This window comes from Perna viridis, chromosome 13, assembly GCF_037379345.1.
Source record: "Perna viridis isolate PV_CMFRI_1.1 ecotype Kerala chromosome 13, ASM3737934v1, whole genome shotgun sequence".
Lineage (NCBI taxonomy): Eukaryota > Metazoa > Mollusca > Bivalvia > Mytilida > Mytilidae > Perna > Perna viridis.
Window position 1 is genome coordinate 28,289,234 of NC_142457.1, and position 21,092 is coordinate 28,310,325.

A 21,092-nucleotide genomic window follows, 5' to 3' on the forward strand; every position below is an offset into this window, starting at 1 on the left:
ATCAAATAGTACTGCCATAGGAGGTGAGTACAGTCCAGATTTCACAGTGGGCAAGTATAGTTTAGAGTAACATAGTAAGAAAGTACAGTTCAGATTGCCATAGTAGCTAAATACAGTTCAGATTGTCATAGAAGGCAAGTACAGTTCAGATTTTGAAAGGAGACATGAACAGTTCAGATTACCGTATTAGGTAAGTACAGTTCACATTGCCACATAGGCAAGAAGAGTTCAGACGTATATAATGGGTAAGTACTGTTCAAATTGCCACAGTAGGCAAGTGCAGTTCAGATTGCCATAGTATCTAAGTACAGTTCAGATTGTTATAGAAAGCAAGTAAAGTTCAGACTTCCACAGTAGGCAAATACAGTTTAGATTTTACAACAGGACAGTACAATTATGATATTAACCACAGTACAGAAAATGTAGTAACTGATTTTGTCCTTCAGCACATTATTCTTTTAAATATAGTTTTCACAGAATTTAAGATTGCACTAACGTGTAGTTGAAATGACTAGATAATGAACAATAATGTGTGCAGAAAGTTTGAAAAGGAGGCTCTTGGCTTGTATTGGTCAATTGTTGCCCTAAAAATGTGTGCAAATTTACAAAAGTTTTGACCAAAAGATATTCAAACCATTGATGTTGTTTATCTCCTCAGCTTTGCCTATAATTTCAACCCTCCTTTTTTTACCACAATAAATAAACTAAGACAAAATAAATAACATTTATTTCCACCTGTAAACATGTAAAGTTATAACACAACACAATATCCCACAGATATTCAAATATATAAAAGTAATAAAAAAAAGAAAAAAATGAAAAAGATATTTTAGTTACACAATCAAAATTTTAAACAAGAGGCTCTGAAAAGCCTGAATTGCCCACATGAAGAATTTGAAGTCATGTAAGCCATACCATTTGATCCATTGGAAAAAGTTGATCATTGAAAAAGGTCTCTATAATTATATCGTTCCTGCTACCCACTGAGGTATACAAAAAAGGACTGATTGTAGAAGGCATTAAGCATGTTGAAGTCATCAACTCAAGTTTCAAAATAATGGAACCTGTGGTTTCAGAGAAGTTGATTTTTAAAATTTGTCCAATCAGAAGCTTAAATAGCTTCTGGCTGCCATTTTGCTAAATAAAGCAGAACCAAAATTTTATAACATCCCTGTAATAATTTCTGCCAAAATTGGTCACTACTGGCTTGGTATAAGCAGAGATATATGCAAACATGATTCTCCACATCAGACCACTATGGCATATTTTTTGTAACATTGTTCATATTTGTCTACAGACAAATGCCCATATCAGTTCTAGACAGGATACCCAAAAGGACATTCATACTAAATTTGGTTGCAATTGGTCTAGTAGTTTCAGAGAAAAAGAATTTTGGTAAATTGTTAACAACGACAGATGCAAAGTGATGGCAGTAACTCAAATTGACTTTTGGGCCAGGTGAGCTAAAAACTACTTGCCCTTTTGAATAGTTTCTTTTGGTGTTTATTTTATTTTTAAATCAATAATTTTTTTTATTTGTATTTTGAACAGGCTAAAAAATGGGGGGATATAACTAATGGATTTAACTTTGCTTAAATTTATACATAACACAGTAAAAAGAATAATTTTTTGCATTGTACTATGCTAATTATTTTTTTAAACAAAGAAAATTGATACAGAAAATACAAAAAAATTATACATATACAGTAAGTGACATAAAGTTTTATATTATTTTGATTAGGATTACTGTATTGTTCTTGGGGTACCAAGTTTCGTGGTTTTCGTGGGTAGGCCAAACCAAGAAATTTTAGTTTCGAACAAAAAAAGGAGAATACAATTAATGTATACTGAAAACCTCAAAACCAGGAATTCAACAATCCACAAACATGCATTTTTTTCTGTAATCCATGAAAATTGGTCTCCACCAATTATAGTATTAGAGCAAAAGTATGAAGATAAATTATAACACATAAAGATTTACCTCTAACAAATCAATTTGAGAAATAAAAACCCTGAACAAAATACGTTGCACGGCCAAATATATGCACCTTGAAGCCAGCATTATAATACATATACACAATAACTTAGTTGAATCACAATACAAAGTATATAGAATAAAGAGTTTCTTTAATAACCAGGGTGCATTACATTTGTGCCAATTTTTAAAAGTTGTCACCTGACCTTTGCTCCATAAGGTTACGGTTCATTTGCTTTCAGAGAAATGGGTATCATTTGGATGATTTTACAGGTTTAAGAGGTAACAAACTCGATTGCATCCATACTGTTGCATTTGGTGCTAGAACTGACTTATAGATAGACAGAACAGAAACTGTCAAAACAGAATCCTGATAAAACTGAATTTCACTTCTAAACAGCACTAATTTCCCAGTCCACTAGAAATTATCTTTCAAACAGTAATAATTTTTACCAATCTAAATATATGTTAATGTATTTCTTCATATAATCATGTATTTCTTAGTGCTGAAGTTGTTTGAACATTTATAAATTTTGATTGAATCATTGTTAATGTTCAAGGTCATTCCAAATATTCAATGTAAATTTTACCATTGATGGTAAAATTTACATTGAATATTTAGAATAACTGATATCCCTCTTCTTGCTGGAGAAGGATATTGGTTATCCAAAATATTCAATGTAAATTTTACCATCATTTGGTGATGTTGAACATATTGCAACGTTTATTTCATTTTTTATGTTCTGCATTGATTTAAACGATCGACGATTATATATATATCCAGTATTTTAGAAGTTTAGTGTTTTCAAGTTTATTTTCTCAAAAACTTAATATTGATAATATCCATGATTTTCAATTTATGTGTACTATTTTGTAAGATTATAGAACAGGTATGTCTAATCACCTGACACTGTGAATTCATGAGAATGGACTCTTTTTCAAATCATAGGAAGCAGTTGTTCATAGGGAAAAAGAGTAGTAAAATATCATCAATGAAAATTCATGGATATATATGACAATAAAAAAATAACACTTAAGTGTAAGTGTTTGTAAGAATCAGGCAAAATGGGAAAAATCAGAAACATGCATGTCAAAACCCCACCAATCTCATGATGATATATTGCTCAAGGATGGTTTATCTATTTGAAAAGACCATTATTTGAGCTCTGCATCACTAAATTCGCTCAGAAATTTTTCCATAGAATGTTAGAAAAATGAGGTTTTTGACAAAATTATCTGGCCCTAGAAATGTTCATTTTCAGTGCATTTCAATCAAATTGTAACTCAATGGTCCAGCATGATATAGAAAATCTTGTCTGTTTTCCTTGATTCTGATGGTGCAAATAGTCAAATTATCAAAATGATGAGTTTTTTTTTCATACCATATTTAACCTACTGCCTGATTCTTATATGGACTTACACTTAATTATTTCTACACTTTAATAAAATTGGTAATAAAAAAAATTAGAAAATGCATCATATTGATGTACCCAGAAGTAGCGAGCTAATTACAAATTGGTCTTTAGTTTTGAATGCTTTCAACAGTAGAATTTCTGGATAAATATAAACCAAGAATGACATTTTTGTATATGAATATCTTTTAACTTATATAATTCTCTTTTATCTCTAAAAGTGGCCAAAAAACAGGTATCAAATTTTGAGAAAAGAGAAGTAAGTTGCGCGGTTCAAACATAAAACTTTCTGGCACGAAAGTAAAGCACCCTATAAAATCTTTAGACTAAAATATTGCTAAGTTCAATAGGGTGTGTAAGACTCATTCTAGTTTCATTTTCTTTACCGGAATTTATGACGTAGAACGTATTGAAAACCGAGGACCATTCTGCATTTTATTGTTTACTTCCGGGTACTTGATAAGCTGTATAACAATGCAAAATCTTTTATGTTTTTTGTTACTACATTTATCATGTAGAAATAGATATTTGGTTTTTTTTATCGGTATATTTTACACTAAAAGATGTTTTGCCCTCAACATTGAACTCAATGCTCTAAATGACAAGTCTCCATGCTTTTGAATGGTAGACTAGGACCCAATCTCATGAAATCACGGGGTCACATGACGAGACTTACATACGCTATTGAAAAAAAACTAATGTGACAAAACTAAAAAATCTTTTTTTCTTTTGAACAGATTACCAAACAGGTCAAGATTCAATTTACACAGTTTTACTGTTAATAATAAAAAAAATACATAGAAAATTATCGTAAAATAAATGAATGTTTTTTTGTGTACTAACCATCAAGTTCTTACACAAAATATCTTTCTAAATATGTAATTTTCAGATAAACACAATAACAAAACCTCTAAAAGGGAATTAGGATTTCATTGAAATTACAACCCAGTCTAGATTTTGAATTGATAATACACATCACTAACTTATAATTACATGTACTGACAAAAGCACCTGAAATAAATAACGAAAGAAAACAAGCATCATAAAAAACAAATATAACATACCCAATATAAATCTCTGAATAAATTTAACAAAATGAATCTAAACTATGTACAAATAATCCATGATCACCAAACAGTATCACATTAATGACATGAATGAAAAATTCAGCTGTCATTTTTATTTTGTTCATAAGAAATGGATTTTCTTGCTAATAGCATAAATGAGATTAATGTATCAACCATGCAAATATGACTGAGGTCAGAGTTGAATGCACAATAAAGGGGTAGATTCACTAACATTAGTTTCAGGCTTTTTATAATGTGAAAGTTTCAACTTATTTTTTTCAAAGGTGTTATTTCCATATTTTAAATTTAAAACAAAAACTGAGTCATGGAGAACACAGTTAACTGTTACTGAGCATGCTCACAACACCCTATGTGCACACATTTGCAGTCTTTAGAAAAACTTGGTTAAATTTTCACCTCTCAAGGGCAATAACCCTTATATGGAGTCGTCTGACAATTTTGATCCCTGGAGACTTTTGTAGGCCTTATAATAAGGATATTTAAGCAATTGAAAGATATTGGCCAAACCTAACCGTTACGGAGATATATGCAAAAATCTGCTGTCTGACCCCTATGTTCCATTTTTAGTAAGGGCGGCCATGTTTTTTAACCGATCAAATATCCAAACAGTCAATTTGTTAAGGATACCATAGAAAACAAAAATACCAACTTTCATTGAATTCTGTATAGTAGTTTTGGAAAAGAAGATTTTTGAAAGTATTAACATCAAAAACAGCAAAACAAACGTCCAAAATGGGCAATATCTCCAACATGGGTCAACAAATTTTCACCAAAATTTGACCACAGATAGATCTCATCATGCTGAATACTTTTGCCTAGTAATACATTGTCTAACCCTAACGGTTTTGGAGATATATGCAAAAATCTGCTGTCTGACCCCTACATTCTATTTTTAGTAACAGTGGCCATGTTTTTTAACCGATCAAAAATCCAAAAGATCATTTTGTGCAGGATACTCTAAGGAACGGTCATTAAAAGTTTCATGCAAATCTATTCAGTAGTTTCAGAGGAGAAGATGTTTGAAAAAATTGTTAATGATGACGACGACAGACGCCAAGTGATGGCAATAGCTCACATGGCCTATGGCCAAGTGAGCTAAAAAGTAATGGTAAAAAATTCAACCAGTTGTAGTATAATTTTACAATTGGATTGGTCAAATTCTGAACAGATTCTTCTGCCTATTACCCTAATAAAAAATGGTTCCTTTAAAAGACTTGTGCCAAATCAATCCTATCAAAGTTTTTAATGCAACTAATTATTCACCAAAGTTTGAAGCCCCCTCTTAAAAACATGGTCCCCATTGATTTTGTGAAAATCAATCCCATCTAAGTTTTTAATCCTACTTATCATTCACATAAGTATAACTAGAGGCTCTAAAGAGCCTGAATGGCTCTTGATAAACAATGTTATACTTTTGTAAAAGCAGCCATGTTTTCTCTTGGATAAAAATTCCGAACACTCAAATCACATTGATTTTCATTAGATTCTATCCAGTAATTTCTGAGGAAAATTTTTTTTAAAGTAATAATATTAAAATAGCAAAAAGATGTTGAAAAAATGGCAATAACTCCAACATGGCCTAATAGAATTCATGCAAATTTCACCATAGGTAGATCTCATCATGATGAACATTTTACCCTATGTCAGAATTTGGCTAAACCTAAAAGTTCTGGAGATGTATGCTAAAAACGTTTGTCTAACCCCTATGTACTATTTTAAGTAATAGCGGCAATTTCAACAGATCAAAAACTATGAAGAACAGTTTAAGGAACATTCATACCAATTTGAAAGAAATAACATAGAAAATAGCAAAATAACATTGAAAAAGGGCAATAACTCCAGCATGATTTAACAGATTAACTCGAAAATTTGACCACAGACAGATGCTGAACATTTTTACCCTGTCAAAATTTTACTTTACCTCACGGTTTTAAAGATATATCTGAAAAGCTTCTGTCTGACACCTATGTTTTATTTTTAGTAACAGTGGCCATGTTTTTGGAGGAATAAAATCCACATTAAAGTTCTATGCAGAACACGCTAAGGAACATTCATACCAAGTTTGGGGCTAAATGGTCTAATAGTGTCAGAGGAGAAGAATTTTGAAAAATTGTTAACAAAGACGACAAATGCCAAGTGATGGCAATTGCTCACATGGCTCTTTAGGCCTCGCAAGCTAAAAAAAAGAGGCACTATCCAGGCAACAAGCTCTTTTTCAAAAATTTGGTTTAATTTGCAGATTTTCGTTAATTTTCATCTCTATTGTTCTGCAACGCATGCTTGAAATGCATTGAAACTTGGTTTTCTAAGAAGACAAACATTTAACTAGTAAATTATACAAATTTCAAATAAATCAGAAACATTTCAGAAAAAGGGGCTTATTTTATTAGTTACCTAACCTTCTCCTTTAAAGTAATTCCCACATTGGCTTGGTGGAAACATATGAGACAGGCTAATACAGAGACAGCAATAAAACCTATGAATATCACACATGATGTAGGGACTATAAAGTAAAAATAAATAAAATAAGGAATATGTGGATGTTGTTCACATGAAGAGTAACATGATGAGCCCATACAAATCACTTGAGAATAATAACGCTCCATATACAATCAAATATTTTAAATTTTTGTCTATGGGAATCAAATATCACATGAAATTCATATGAATGTAAAATCAGCAAACTTTAAAATGAAAGAAAATACATGTGATTCTCATATGAAGGCTTGACAAAAATGAGTTTCATGTGATCTCTGTCACATCACATGAAATTCACATGAAATTCATGTGAAAGTACTATGAAGTAGCTTCCATTATGGTAAAGCGGCATTTATATACATGTCTCCTTCCCTTCCATATTTACTGGGTGAGAATAAATAAATTTGCTTCAACTGCAGTATAGTCGACGGGTATATCTAATAGACACTTCTCTTGATTTACCCAAGGGCTAACACACAGAAGTATTTGTTAAGCATGGTCATTGACTGACTACCCAACAATTAACATGAAAGGGTCAACCATTTCAATGTCGTAAAATGAAAGAATGAAACAGTTACAAATACATATATTTACCCAATTACAATTTGTATTACCTGAGTTTAAACACATGAAAGAGCATAATACTCTACATAAATATATGCGAGCAACTTAAAACAGAAAAGTTCACACTATGAATTTTGAGCAGATGACTTTGATCCCCAAAGGGCTGGTTTCATAAAACATCTCAAATTGAGACTTTCCTCAAATTCTTTCTCAAATCAAATTTTGACCAATCAGATTGCTTGAAATTGAAAATTTGAGGAAAATCTCAATTCGAGATTTTTTTATGAAACTGGGCCCAGATCACTCACTGAAAGATTCCTGGCATTTGCAATAGCAAAGCTAGGCCACTGAAATATTACATCTGTGTAAAGGTATACAACATCAAAATTGAACTAAAGTATATTATATTTAGTAATAAGTATAGATGTATTCATTTTAAAGCATGAGTAAATAAATCTATAAATTTACTGAATATGAACTCACAATATAAATAAAAAAATATTTCTATAAATCACAATTTCGTACTTGAGTATTTCTGTATTCAGAAGTAGGATGGAATGATTTCTTCTCTTAGAGGTGGACAATCATAACAAGTAGGTTAAAGTAGCTGTTGTCCATTCTTCACTCATGGAATGTAAAACCACAAAAACCTAAACACAAAATTATAAGTATAATAAACAAAGTGGTCTTAATTATAAAAAAAAATAGATGCTTTAAATTCCATAAGTGTCAATTAATGCAACAAAAACAAGCATACCCTACTAGCAGTTGTTAATAAAAGGAGTCTGAAGTTGTGCCGTCTTCTTCAATTGTCAGTTTCAAATTTTTCCTCTTGTCTCCATAAACTGTACACCATGAGAATGTCCTAATGGGTACACTTAATTAAATGAAATAATTTATTATGTCAATGGTTTAAAATAGAAATTACAAGGTAAAAATAGCAGAAATATTTCTACTAACCACAAATATGATTCTTTTGTTGTATCCTGAGCCGGGTTGACCATATGTCCTTTTGAAGGTCCTAAATCAACAGTTATATTGGTGTACAGAGCCTCAGAATGTATCACAATCACAGAGTAATTCATTGTTTTAGGACTGTTTAGTCCATCTTTGTGCCAGCGACCTCTCCATCCAAGGAATGATTCATATCTATAAAGTAGAGTACCGGTACAAAATACATGTATAATATATTATCATTTATATATATATTTCAATAAGCAAATTTAAGTCATAATTTATCTTCATTATACAATGTATATAGTTTTCAATACACATGTACATGTATGTATACAGCTGAAATATTTTTAAACCTCTTTTAGATAATTCAAAACAAAACCAAAAAAAACCATCAGATCTGAAACGATTAAGGCACAACATTTACAGGTACTTACTATTGTCTACTGATAATAATAAAACAAAAATACTGTGAAAGTACTATTATTTGTGGGGTACCATTTTTGTGGTTTTCGTAAGTAGGCAAAACCACAAAATTTGGTTCCCAATGATAAGGAGAATCCCATTAATGTGTATACCAAAAACTTCATAGCCATGAATTCAAGAGTCCATGAACATTTGTTTCTTCCCTATTTAATGAAAATTGGTATCCCCAAATAATAGTACTTTGACAGTAAGACAACCTTCGCTGAAATATTTGATGTTACAAACCCATGTTCTGCTCTGGTTTCTTTCTTATGTCTGACCATCTTATATCTTCCAATATACTCTGGAGGCCTTGTAAGATATATACCAGAGGCTTGTACCCTGTAATTAGAAGTTCCATAAAAAGCTTGTATCTATTTTTAATACTGAGTAGTCATAATGCACTGACGATATATTTACATATGATATCACACAAGGTCACTGACTAAATATAACTCTCTGTTATATCACAAACGTCACATTGTGAATATCTCCTGCTTCCATGACAAACTTTTTTTCCTGTTTAAAATATAATTACTCTTTTGAAATTATGTTGCAGTATAAAGATAATAATAGTGCAGTGACTAGAAAAAAAACTTTGATATATGAATACCATTCAGACTAGTGAAAACTCTTGGCACATCCTTGTTTTCCAACGGGTCTTACCCTTATCTGTATGTCAGCTTAATATCAAGTCAGGGTACTTTTACCTTCATCGTCTGAATATAGCTGTAATATTGCTGCTCGGACGTTAAACCCCAACAAACAAACAAACTTTTATCTTCTATTTAGTTACTAAGTACTCCTTTTTCATCTTTTTTTTAATACAATAAAAGAAGTTGTACTGTATTAAATGATTTTTCACTTTTATCAGAAATTTACCACATATTCAGTTTTAAATCATTGGATGGATATATATAATAATTAATGTCATGTTTAAAAGATTTTGAAACTTAATCAAGTACTAATCTTTCTAAAAATCAGACAGAATTTGATTCATGCATGTCAAAAACCCACCAAATTCAGTTTTATTTCTAGTCCAGAAACAGTTACTGATTACATAACCAGTCTTAGTTTTTAATTAGGTCGTTGCGCTTTTGAGAAAAGAATATATATAGATTGTACATGGAATTGACACTCTGTATGAGTTATTGTTCTTGATTTTTGTTCAATTTGGTTGATTTTAGTGCGAGATTAATGTATGATTTTCTCAAAAGTCAAAAGTGAATAAGGAAATGAAAAATATTGCACAGGCAGATTGAAAAAAATCCTCGTTTGTTCGTTGTTGCGCTTTCAAGATAAACTGTACATAGATTGTACATGAAATTTGCACTTTGCAAGAGTTAGCGTTCTTGATTTGGCTTGATTTGGTTGATTTTAAAGGGAGATAAATGTATGATATTCTAAAAAAGGCAAATGTGAATGAAGGAAAGATTGTTTTTATATGAAAGTATATCATATGTAGACTGAAAAAGAATCATTTGTTTGGTGGGTCTTTCTTCACCATGCATCACTTACCATTGGAGGTGTCTGAATTTTTATGTGGTCTGGTAATTGAATACAAATACAAGTAATTTTATTGGCTTTAACATAATAACAACAATCAGTTCTGTGATCTACCAAATCATTTTGTTAGACATTTCTGTCAAAATTTCTTCTAAAGTAATTTAAAGAAAAAAAATGTTCATACTACAACAAACACTTTTGCTCCTTGAAATCATATCTGTTCATACAGTACCTGAACTGATCCACGCCACTAAAACTGCAATCGGTCATCGATCACGGACCAGTCTCAAATCAGTCATCGACCCGTCAAATTGTTCACAACACAGAGTGGCCAATATATTTAACTGATTCCATTGTTTCGTTTTTCAATTTTACATATATTTACATAAAGCAATAGATTTAAACACCAATTAATTACTTTTATATAACATTTGTTTTATTTTTCACAAAATACAATGAGTAGATTTAATATCTTTATTTAAGGTAAATTTAATATGGTAGTATATTGGATTCGTTCCAATGGAAATTCTTAAATTTACATGAACCGATCATCTGTCGTTAAACATAACCAAACTGTGATCAGATTGGTCATCAATCAATTAGTCAGTGGTCATCAATCAATTAGTCAGTGGTCAGCAATCAGTTAGTCAGTGGTCATCAATCAATTAGTCAGTGGTCATCAATCAATTAGTCAGTGGTCAGCAATCAGTTGATTGTTGCACGTATTGGCTCAGGGACAGCACAAATTTTAAAAGTTCCTGAAAATGGTGCTCCATGCAATAGATATGTATACCTCAATGAAAAATTATGCTACAAACCTAGCAGAAAAATCATCATCTTCATTTCCCCATCCCCAGTAAGAATTAGCATATCCATTTATCCTCAGGAATGTTTCCTTCTTAGCAGCAACAACTCCTCCAGCATAGTTATAATACATCACACTGTAATGTAATCACTATAATTAATGTAATTACCAAAAAAAACTACATCGAGAAGTTTTTTTAAGTAACAGAATTACACTTTAATTCCAACATTTTAAGGAGGTAGTCCTAGGGTATGGGACATAACTATTGAAATCAATGATATGTTTGAATCATATTCAATTCACCAAAGCCTATCAAGCTTTCATTTGAATCAGAATGAAATCAATCCATGTTTCTTTGATGCTTACATGAGATTGATGTAAACTGCTGAACATCAATGTTCCAATGATTTTTAAGAGTTATGTCCCTTACCCTAGGTCTCCCTCCTTAATGAGAAGTTTCCAACATTCACACAGTCCAACCAGTAACAAAGGAATACACATAGATATTACTCTGTCATTAAGTAGCAGACTTCTACTTTCTTGGTCAGAAACATTTATTGATCACATAATCAGTCTTAGTTTTTCATTTTGGTTGTTGCGCTTTTGAGAAATATATTTTATAGAATGTATATGAAATTGGCACTTTGCAAGAGTTATCGTTCTTGATTTTGTTTAATTTTGTTATTTACAGTGGGAGATTAATGTAAAATTATCTCAAAAGTACAGATCTGAATACTTGCTTTCCAAAATGAACTTTCCTTTACATAAAACCACCTTTGTGGTCTTGTAATAGTGAGCTGGCTTCTAGTGCAGACGTGTTTTTGATCCTCAGCTGAGCCATGCCAAAAAACTTGATTATCACTGTTTCTCCACCAAGCATGCAATATATAAAAATAAGAGGGATGACTAGTTGTGGATGAATAATGGCTTTTCACATAGCTGGGTCTAAGTGATTGATAAAATGTTCTTTCCCTGAAATCTATGAAATACCTGGATGTTAAACAACAATCAATCAATCAATCAACCAATACTATACATGAATACAAACATCTGAACTGTAGGTTGAAAAACAATACTTACTGATATCTCATCTCATCGATGGCTGATGACATTTGTCTCACATGGTTATCACAGAAGTACAGGTTCTTATCATTCTCTGGTAACAAGTCAGCATCATGGAAAACAAAACACCCAAAATCATCATACTTCAATGCCTCCATAAACCCAACATTCATCAGCTTCCCTCGGTTAAATCTGTCATCACCAAACTGTTTACGAGAAATGCAACAGGATAAATACCTATCTGAGTAGGGTACTTACTTCACCTACTTTTACATACAATAAGAGTAATGTATTCAAAATTGGTTCAGAGACTACTGGACCTAATCTCAAATTTTGTACTTTTCTCCTACAATGTATTTGGCCCACACAAAAAAAATCAAATATTTCTGCCAAACCGAAGGCATTTTCACCAGACATTTCTTTGGTCCAGTGGTATTTTTTTTTTCACTGTAACAGTTGAAAACAGTCACTGTAACAGCAGAAAACAGTCACTGTAACAGCAGAAAACAGTCAAATATTAAACTTATTATCCAAGAGCTATTAGACATACAAACAGTCACAAAAATAAATAACTTTATAACATATTTGTACAGTTTATGAAATGAATTCTGAAGATTACATTTGCCTTTTAAACTAAAGAAGTACCTCCTTAGTAATTACTGTAAGTAGCAGTCTTTGTAAGAATCATGTATAAATCTGAAAATTGTGATACAATCTAAGAGAAAGATCTCATCATGCTGAACACTTAAATCCATGTCAGAATTCAGCTAATCCTAACAGTTTAGGAGATATATGTGAAAAACTACTGTCTGACCCCTATGTTCTATTTTTAGTAATGGCAGCCATTTTTTCGACAAATCAAAAATCCCCACATCAGTTCTATGCAGTATACCCCAAGGAACACTCATACCAAGTTTAGTTCTAGTTAGTCAAGTAGTTTCAGAGGAGAAGAGTTTTGTATAATTGTTAATGACAAAGACAGACAACAGATGACAACGACGAAAGACGCCAAGTGATGGCATTAGCACACCTGGCCTTTGGCCAGGTGTGCTAAAAAATTAACAGTATATTTTGCTTCTACAACTCCCAAAAAAATTTGCAAGAAATCTTACAAAATAACAAATATTATTGGCTACCACCCTCAGAGTGGTGACCACTATGTTGATGATCAGTCATGGTAGGTCTCTTTCTGTACTGTACTTCTTCCTGATGGCGTAAATATCTGTTTTCCATTCTTTTTGAAAACTAAAACAGTGTTTAAACCCACTCCAAAGAAAGGTTCATGTTGTTAAGGAGGTAGACCTAGGGTAAGGGACACAAGTCTTACAAATTCAAATGAAAGCTTGATTGGCTTTAGTGAAATTGATAATGATAATGATACAAACATATCACTGATTTCATGAGTTATGTCCCTTGCTCTAGGTCTACCTCCTTAAGCAGCAATGCATGTGATACAGCTAACTCTTTTCAAACAAATCATATAATACATATGCAAATTGTACCTGTTCAATAATGAATATCCGATAATCAATCTGTTGGTTCATTAGCATGGGATGAAGTCTATTGAGCAGTATCTTGAGGTGGTGGAGTCTGTTTCTGTATGGGACTATAATGGCTACTTTTTGATAAGATTTACACCCTGGTGGACTATACTGTCCACCTGGATTGACGGAGGGATACCGCTTTGCCAGCTCTGGTAAAGGATAGGATTCCACGTCTAAATCTACTACATCTGTAATCGATTCAAACAGAGTAATATACATCATAACTGAAGTTTTATTTTTGACCCTTATATAAAAATCAAAAAATTTTTAAATAAATTTTTTTTACAAAAGAACTCATGGTCTAATCACAAGGTTAACTTTAGAAGTGAGAAAAAGAATCAAACACTGCCAGAAAATGTTATTTCTCAGACTAAGATTTCTTAATCTTGCATTCTCAGCAGTGATAGATTCTTTTAAAATGTCTTATTCCTCTAACCAGGGTCGGCAGATCTCCATATCATCAATTCATTACCTAATTCCTCTAACCTAGGTTGGCAGATCTCCATCACCTCTGATGCTGACATTGCTTTATAGTTCAGTAGTGCCTGAGGATGTGTAAATTTACAGTGATCCTTGTAGTTCACCAGAGAGAAGAACACCAGGGATAAATATACTGTCAAAACAGAGAACAGGAAGGATTTCTTCAGTGAGGAGATAAACATGTTTCACCAGCAATGCATCTTCTAAAATAAAGTTTTTAAGGGATTATGTAAGTAGTGTATCAACCTTCAATTTCAAGTTTTCTATAACATATAACAGCCCTGTCAACCTAAAATGAAAGTTGAATTAATATAAAACTAAAAACCCCAGATAGTTTGAACGTAATTTGAAAACAAATACACATGTACATGTATAGTTTAAGGGGGTAGTCCTTGGGTGAGTGACACAACTCTTAAAAGTCATTGGAATCTTTGTATTTAGCATTTTACATCAATCTCATGTAAGCATCAAAGTAACTTGGACTGATTTCATTCTGTTTCAAATGAAAGCTTGATAGGCTTTGAAGAATTGAATAATACAAACATATCACTGATTTCAAGAGTTGTGTCCCTTACACTAGGTCTACCTCCTTAAAGAATACATTGTCAAAAGGTATTGAAATCTACTCACTGACAGGAAATAGGTAACTGAACAAAGTAATAATTAGTTTGAGACAAAATGTTTTAGTCAGGTTTGAAAACATTGACTCTTGTGGTAGGACAAGATACCATAACAATAAGTCCTTTTCTTTTGCTAAATAATTTACATACTAAGTAGACACATGTATGCATGCATATCTAGTCAACTTTTCACTTTGGACTGAAAATTGTAGCATTTGGCTAAACTTCTTTTGAAAGGTCCCAAACAATGTCCATTTGTACATGTACATTGTTGTACACCAATAAATTCTTCAATTACGTACATATGTACATATATAATACCCTTCGATTGGAATAATATAGATTTCTCTATCAATAACTCCTATAACATTTTAATACATCCTTTTATGATAACTACATGTATCAAGCTAAATTTGTGTATGTACATGTATAGGTGTCATTTTTTGTCAGAATTTGAGCATACCTATGTTTCTTGGTAGAGATTAACTATCATATATTACTGTGGTTGTGTAAACAGCATGGGTTCAATTCATTCCTGACTACAAATAACAGCATAGCACTTACCATGAAATGGCTGAATTGTGTATTTGTGGCATCAGTCTGGTATATAAACTTTACTAAACATGTCTGTTTATATTGGTTACCATTTAGTATTCAGGTCACCATTGTTTATCCAAAACTATTAGCATTTTTACAAACTACCTTAAAAAGCATTTTTTTACAAAATTACTCCATAATAAGCAAATCATATATAGAAAAATTACCTATGACAAGAATATTAATTTAACTTGTAATTGTATTAAATTTAGCTCATGAATATTTTGATAATTTCTTTGATAAACGTGACTTACCGATGGGTTACATCAATACATGAATATAAAAATAGCCGAACTGTTCAGTGATGTGTTAAAAAGTGCAACAGATACTTCGTTTCATCTCAGCACATACAGTGCGTCAGCAGAAGCACGGATACATTTTTTGTTGGATTTCCGCAACGGTCTTTATTATCACGGGGAATGAAACGGTTTACAATCGAAAAAATAACGTTAAAACGCCCCAAGCATATAACGTCACCTTATGAAATAGTAAAAGAAAATGCCACCATAAAATCCACTAAATCTAGGAACATGGACCAGGTGCACCGCGAGTCGGTTAAAGAAAAGAAATTGGATGAAATACTAACAAACGACTGAAAGATCGTGTTTATCATGTTAAAATTGTGGATTTACATACATCTCATCGCCAACAGTCGGCTATCGGTGTCATGTAATATCTTGTATGCTTGAACGTCATTCCAATATTTTGGCCACGTTGTACTCGTAGCTGATGAAAAAAAAAGAAAATTGTATATCCACATGGGACTGCAAAATATCGTTTAATGTATTAGTAACTATTATAAACTCTAATACAAAAAAAAAACTACAACGGAAAGAAAAGGCGCGACCGTAGTCTTCCAAAAATAAAGTTTGCAGAATCAAATGCTACTTGAAATAAAAAAAATTGTATTAATTTTGTCTGTTAAATGATATACTATTATCAGTTGCATTTTATTTTTCATTATTTTACACCTTTAAGATTAATATACCCAGGATTGACATGCATCTAGACTATTTCTATGTCTGACCTAAATGAACAGAAAACATGAAGTCGCGCGCGTTGTCGTGCTAGGTATACCCATTCGTATAGAAAGTTAATATGACAGAAACCAAAATCACTTCCAACGCATACCCCGTCTCTATAGTAAAGCTAAATATAAAACCAATCCGTCCCAATTACTTCTGCTTTCTTTTTGCTAGATTCCCTTGCATACATGTAAATATGCGCGGAAAGAGAAAGTCAGATAAAAAAAATCTGTTTATTTCATAAATAAAATAATGTATTTGGTGCATTTTTTTCAAAGAAGAAAAGACAGTAGGATAACCATCCTCTGACTTTTAGAACTACTCGCCGAGTTGCTCATAAAATGTCACGTCCGGGGTAGACGAAAGAAGAAAGAAAAATTATGACAAGGTGGACAAATCGGTTTTTATGATACAGATGGATACATGTACACCATAACGATCCACGAGTTAATGACGGCGACCATAAAATTTCTGTAGAGATGACTTCAGTCTCGTAGCAACATAACCCTGTTCCAGAAACCTAACTGTAAGAGTAGATGATGATTTGGAGTCCTTAATTGTAAGAAGTATGGAGAATCTCAACCAAGTTCTACGTATGTGTATCTAAGTGTTCCATCTTCTTTAGAGTATCAAATATGCTTTTGAGTAGGATTTCAACTGGGTATACATGGGCATTATGGTGATTTGTAATAAAAAGAGTAGAAAAATCACTGGTCTTGAAGCTACATGAATCATCTTCCCATAATGATTTCCCAGAAGATCTTCCGCATTTTTCAGGATCTACATTGATACCACTATGGGAGTAAAAGAGCAGTGATAGGATTTAAGACCCTATTAGACAGCTGTAAGTATGCGTATTAATTCTAGTTTCGAAAGAAGCTTGACTAGATCTAGTTTTGCAGCGTAACATGCATGGATTCTCTCTACGGCAGAGTTTCGGAATCCAATACATGGACGGAGCTCATTGGTAGAGAGACCAAAACAGGATAAACGGATTTATTCTGACAGCAAACCAAGGTCTTTTTTCTCTCTTTTCATTCATTTTCTGGCATAGCCATCCACAGTATCCAATGAAGTTGAATATACGTGTTGGTGCTGCATATACTTTTCCAAAGCGTTCTATACGATCGATTATCTCTATTTTTTACATTTAAATATGCAAGCATACACGGAAATATGATACGAATGACACAAAGCATGTACTCGCATCTACAAAGTTGCATACGACTGAATGGTGACATAACGGAGTGTTTTTCGATAGAAAAAAGTGTACGACAAGGTAAAAATATGGTATTCACCAGACTTTGTTTGCAGTTTTTATCAACTACCTGGCATCCGACATAGACTCTTCACAAAGGTGAAAAGTTGGAAATCAGTACACTGTTACATACACAGACGATTTCGCACTGGCTATTCCTAGAAAATATTTAAAACAATACGAGATGTGGTATGGCTGTAATCCACCAAAAGTCAAGCAACAAACAATTAAACTACTACAGGTCACCACATGGTCTTTAATGAGTGGCAAAACCCATACCACAAAACATGCTGTAAAAGGCCCCGGAATAAATCAAGTGAAAATATTAATAAAAAACGAAATCGACCTAATCTATACAAAAAAAGAACATATACAATGTCATAACAATGCTAATAAAACACCACTACCACATTATTGACTGCTTCGTCGTCTGAATATAGCTGAAATATTACTGCTCGGACGTTAAACATCAATCAATCAATCAGTCTGCCGGTACAAATACGAATTGAGAACCGAGATTCTGAAGGTCTACAAAAACAGGTGACTAAGTTACACGAATGGTCAACGAAATGGTGTGTATTGTAGTCTTTCCATGTTATCGAAAGCTTTTTGATATCCCTACACTCCCGGGGAGTAGTTCGTCACTGCTACTACTTTAATCCTGAATAATTAGGTGAATTTGATTGTAACCCAGAACGTCTATTTAATAATATTTCGACGCTAAGGCACATGGAGCTCTACTGATCCCTGTTATGAATCAACTTCACTAAGAGTATAGTCAATATGTTCAGATGCCGGTGTTGTAAATTCTAGGTATCTGTATCTAGTTTCATATTCCATTGTGCTTGGTCCAAGTTTAAACTGATTAGTGCATTGTGCATTGGTAGATTTTCATATATTATCACTTTGGTCACGGGTGATACTTATTCGGAAAATGTGCACCGATTCCTGCAACTTATGTTGATACGGGGTGGACTCCAGTTTATGTCCGTCGGCAATGCAAACTAATTAGACTCTTGCACAGAGTAATCAGTATGATCTATTGTAGACCAATTTTCGTGATTGCATGACTCAGAATTCTTGTTTAAAACTCACAAAATTATATGGTACAACGAACTGAAACGAAAAATGAAAAATATGGATTTTTTTTTGGCTCAATACTAATGAAAGGCTCGAGCTCAGTACAAAGGTTCAATAACACTCCAGCTAAGAATCATGCAAAATGTGATTCATGGGTAAAAAGCCTACATATTTTAATGTTTTATATTTTGTTTGAATTGGCATCGTAAACAGAAACTTGCATTCAGTTTTTCATATAACCAATGTTCTTAGGAGATTAAAATTATATAGAATGCACTGTAGGGAGATAACTCTGTAAATGACACTCAAATACAATAGAATCTATCGGATTTTCAATGTTGAATATCTCCTAAAAGCAGGAAGATTTAAATGAATAATTACACATTTCATAATAAAGACCCATAAAACAACTTCATTTACAAAAATAAAAATATGTAGTCTTTTTGGGGGTGTAACACATTTTTCAGATTTGCATGATTCTTACAAAGACAGCTACTTAATAACATTTACTGAAGTAATGCTGATGGGTATACATATAAAATATATAATGGAAAAGAGGAGTCGAAAACAAGCCGAAACTACCAACATTTAAGTTACCAAACCAGGGGCGGATCCAGGATTTGAGTTTAGAGGGGGCGTTCATAGAATTAAATGCCGTGCAAAGCAAGGCAAAACATATTATGGGGTGAAACTTGTGGTGAATTTTTTTTTCGTATCGATTTAGTGGGGGGATCGAACGCCCGATACGCCAGTCCTTGGATCCGCGCCTGCGATCACAAACTTTGAACCTCAACCGTATGTAACAAGTAACTTAACCAAACAACAACGATCAGCGATCTTTAGAATGGAATGGGAAACGAGAATAGAAAAGAGAAAATGCCATGGGATCCCAGCGAATTCTGTAGCAAATTCTGTAGAGACTCAATGCTTAAAAACATTCACTGATGCAACGTCCACTTTATCTGGTAGAAACGACATTTTGTTTAATTTGATACATACTTATAATGACTTTAATTTTCTCGTTTTTAAAAGACGAAGAGAAGATTGCACTTTTACTTACTATGGACTGTAAACTTATCTCCAAATACATAACTGATTTATCATAAATAAGGGAGGGCATTCTTGCTGTTTGAACCATATACATGTAGCAACTTACTGTCTATGACATTAAATTTCATTTATTGAAACTTTAACTCAACATTGCATCATAACTTATATGTAGCCTATGAAGGCTGGCCCGCGATAATTTATCTATGAAATCTACTTTTTCTATATATATGAAAAAGTCTCCTTGTTTCCAAAATGTTTGATAAAATTTTCTCACACATTTCAATTTGAGTAGAAGCTCGTTACAATGTATTTTCTTGTAAAAAAACAAAACAAACAAAACAAACCAAAAATAAACAAAAATAAACAAAACAAAACAAAAATCTACGTTGGAGTTACCTCGCTTTGGTTGATAATAACGGAACCGATTTAATATTGTGTTCCATGGCCATTTAAATGAATAGCAGACCGTAGGCAGGATTTTTTTTAAAGCAATTAGAGCTTTGCAGCCGAGACTAATGCGCATGATTACAGGAAGACAAGGTATATAAGAACTCAAAACAATTATACCCATTGATATATCGATAATCAAAAGTTAACTTCAGAAAACAAGGTGACTGTATAATTCATAATTAATATCTTATACAAAATATAAATTAAAAAAAAAAAAAAAAAAATATCGATGTCGAATAAGTCAGGTCGGTCCGTTGGACTTAGGACTGTGCATGGAAATATATTCATGGAAAATGTCAAGGTAGACAGCTAGACAGTTTGCAGTTTTTGCAGCTCAGCCACTGAAGATCTTCTGAGGCCATACATGTATGTTGAAAAACAGACATAAAGATCGCACAGCATTCCCGTATAGCTTCGGAGGCGTCATAAGTATCAGTGTTTACTCACGCTAATCAAAAACAGTAAACGGAATCAAACTTATTTACCCTTTGGATTATTTTTTCAGTTGTAATTCTGGCATCAATTAAAACTTAACCTGCACAAAATCAAAATTACGTTGTGTTTAGAGACGGAGGTTGATAGCACAGCAAATACTTGATCTTAGCGTCAATTTGTACTTTTTTCCTTGATCTTGTTGACAAATGTTTTTCTTCCTCTGAATTGTAAATGACTAGTTTAT

General features: G+C 32.6%; 1 protein-coding gene across 6 annotated transcripts; it reads right to left on the bottom strand.

The window, feature by feature from the left end:
- Window positions 1-712: 712 nt before the first annotated feature.
- LOC148600214 (beta-1,4-galactosyltransferase 3-like) lies at window positions 713-21,037 on the bottom strand. 6 transcript variants are annotated; one of them, XM_088559743.1, is made up of 10 exons: window positions 20,899-21,037; window positions 16,187-16,276; window positions 15,518-15,655; window positions 14,326-14,536; window positions 13,812-14,041; window positions 12,328-12,515; window positions 11,261-11,383; window positions 9,183-9,278; window positions 8,478-8,666; window positions 713-8,167 (listed from the first exon to the last, which is right to left on the bottom strand). In XM_088559743.1, exons 4-10 carry the CDS (start codon window positions 14,513-14,515, stop codon window positions 8,143-8,145), a joined length of 1,041 nt encoding a protein of 346 aa, XP_088415869.1. In that variant the 5' UTR covers window positions 14,516-14,536; window positions 15,518-15,655; window positions 16,187-16,276; window positions 20,899-21,037; the 3' UTR covers window positions 713-8,142. The 6 variants fall into 6 exon arrangements, with proteins under 6 accessions (XP_088415869.1, XP_088415872.1, XP_088415868.1 ...); XM_088559746.1 differs by lacking the exon at window positions 15,518-15,655; XM_088559742.1 differs by lacking the exon at window positions 20,899-21,037 and having other exon boundaries at window positions 16,187-16,418.
- Window positions 21,038-21,092: the final 55 nt, after the last annotated feature.

Coding starts and splice junctions, on each gene's coding strand:
- LOC148600214 (XM_088559746.1), bottom strand. CDS start 14,515: ATGTTTATCTCCTCACTGAAGAAATCCTTCCTGTTCTCTGTTTTGACA. Junction 8,667..9,182: donor GAAACCAGAGCAGAACATGG/GTTTGTAACATC, acceptor TCTACTTTATAG/ATATGAATCATTCCTTGGAT. Junction 8,168..8,477: donor ACAAAAGAATCATATTTGTG/GTTAGTAGAAAT, acceptor TTTTGTGTTTAG/GTTTTTGTGGTTTTACATTC.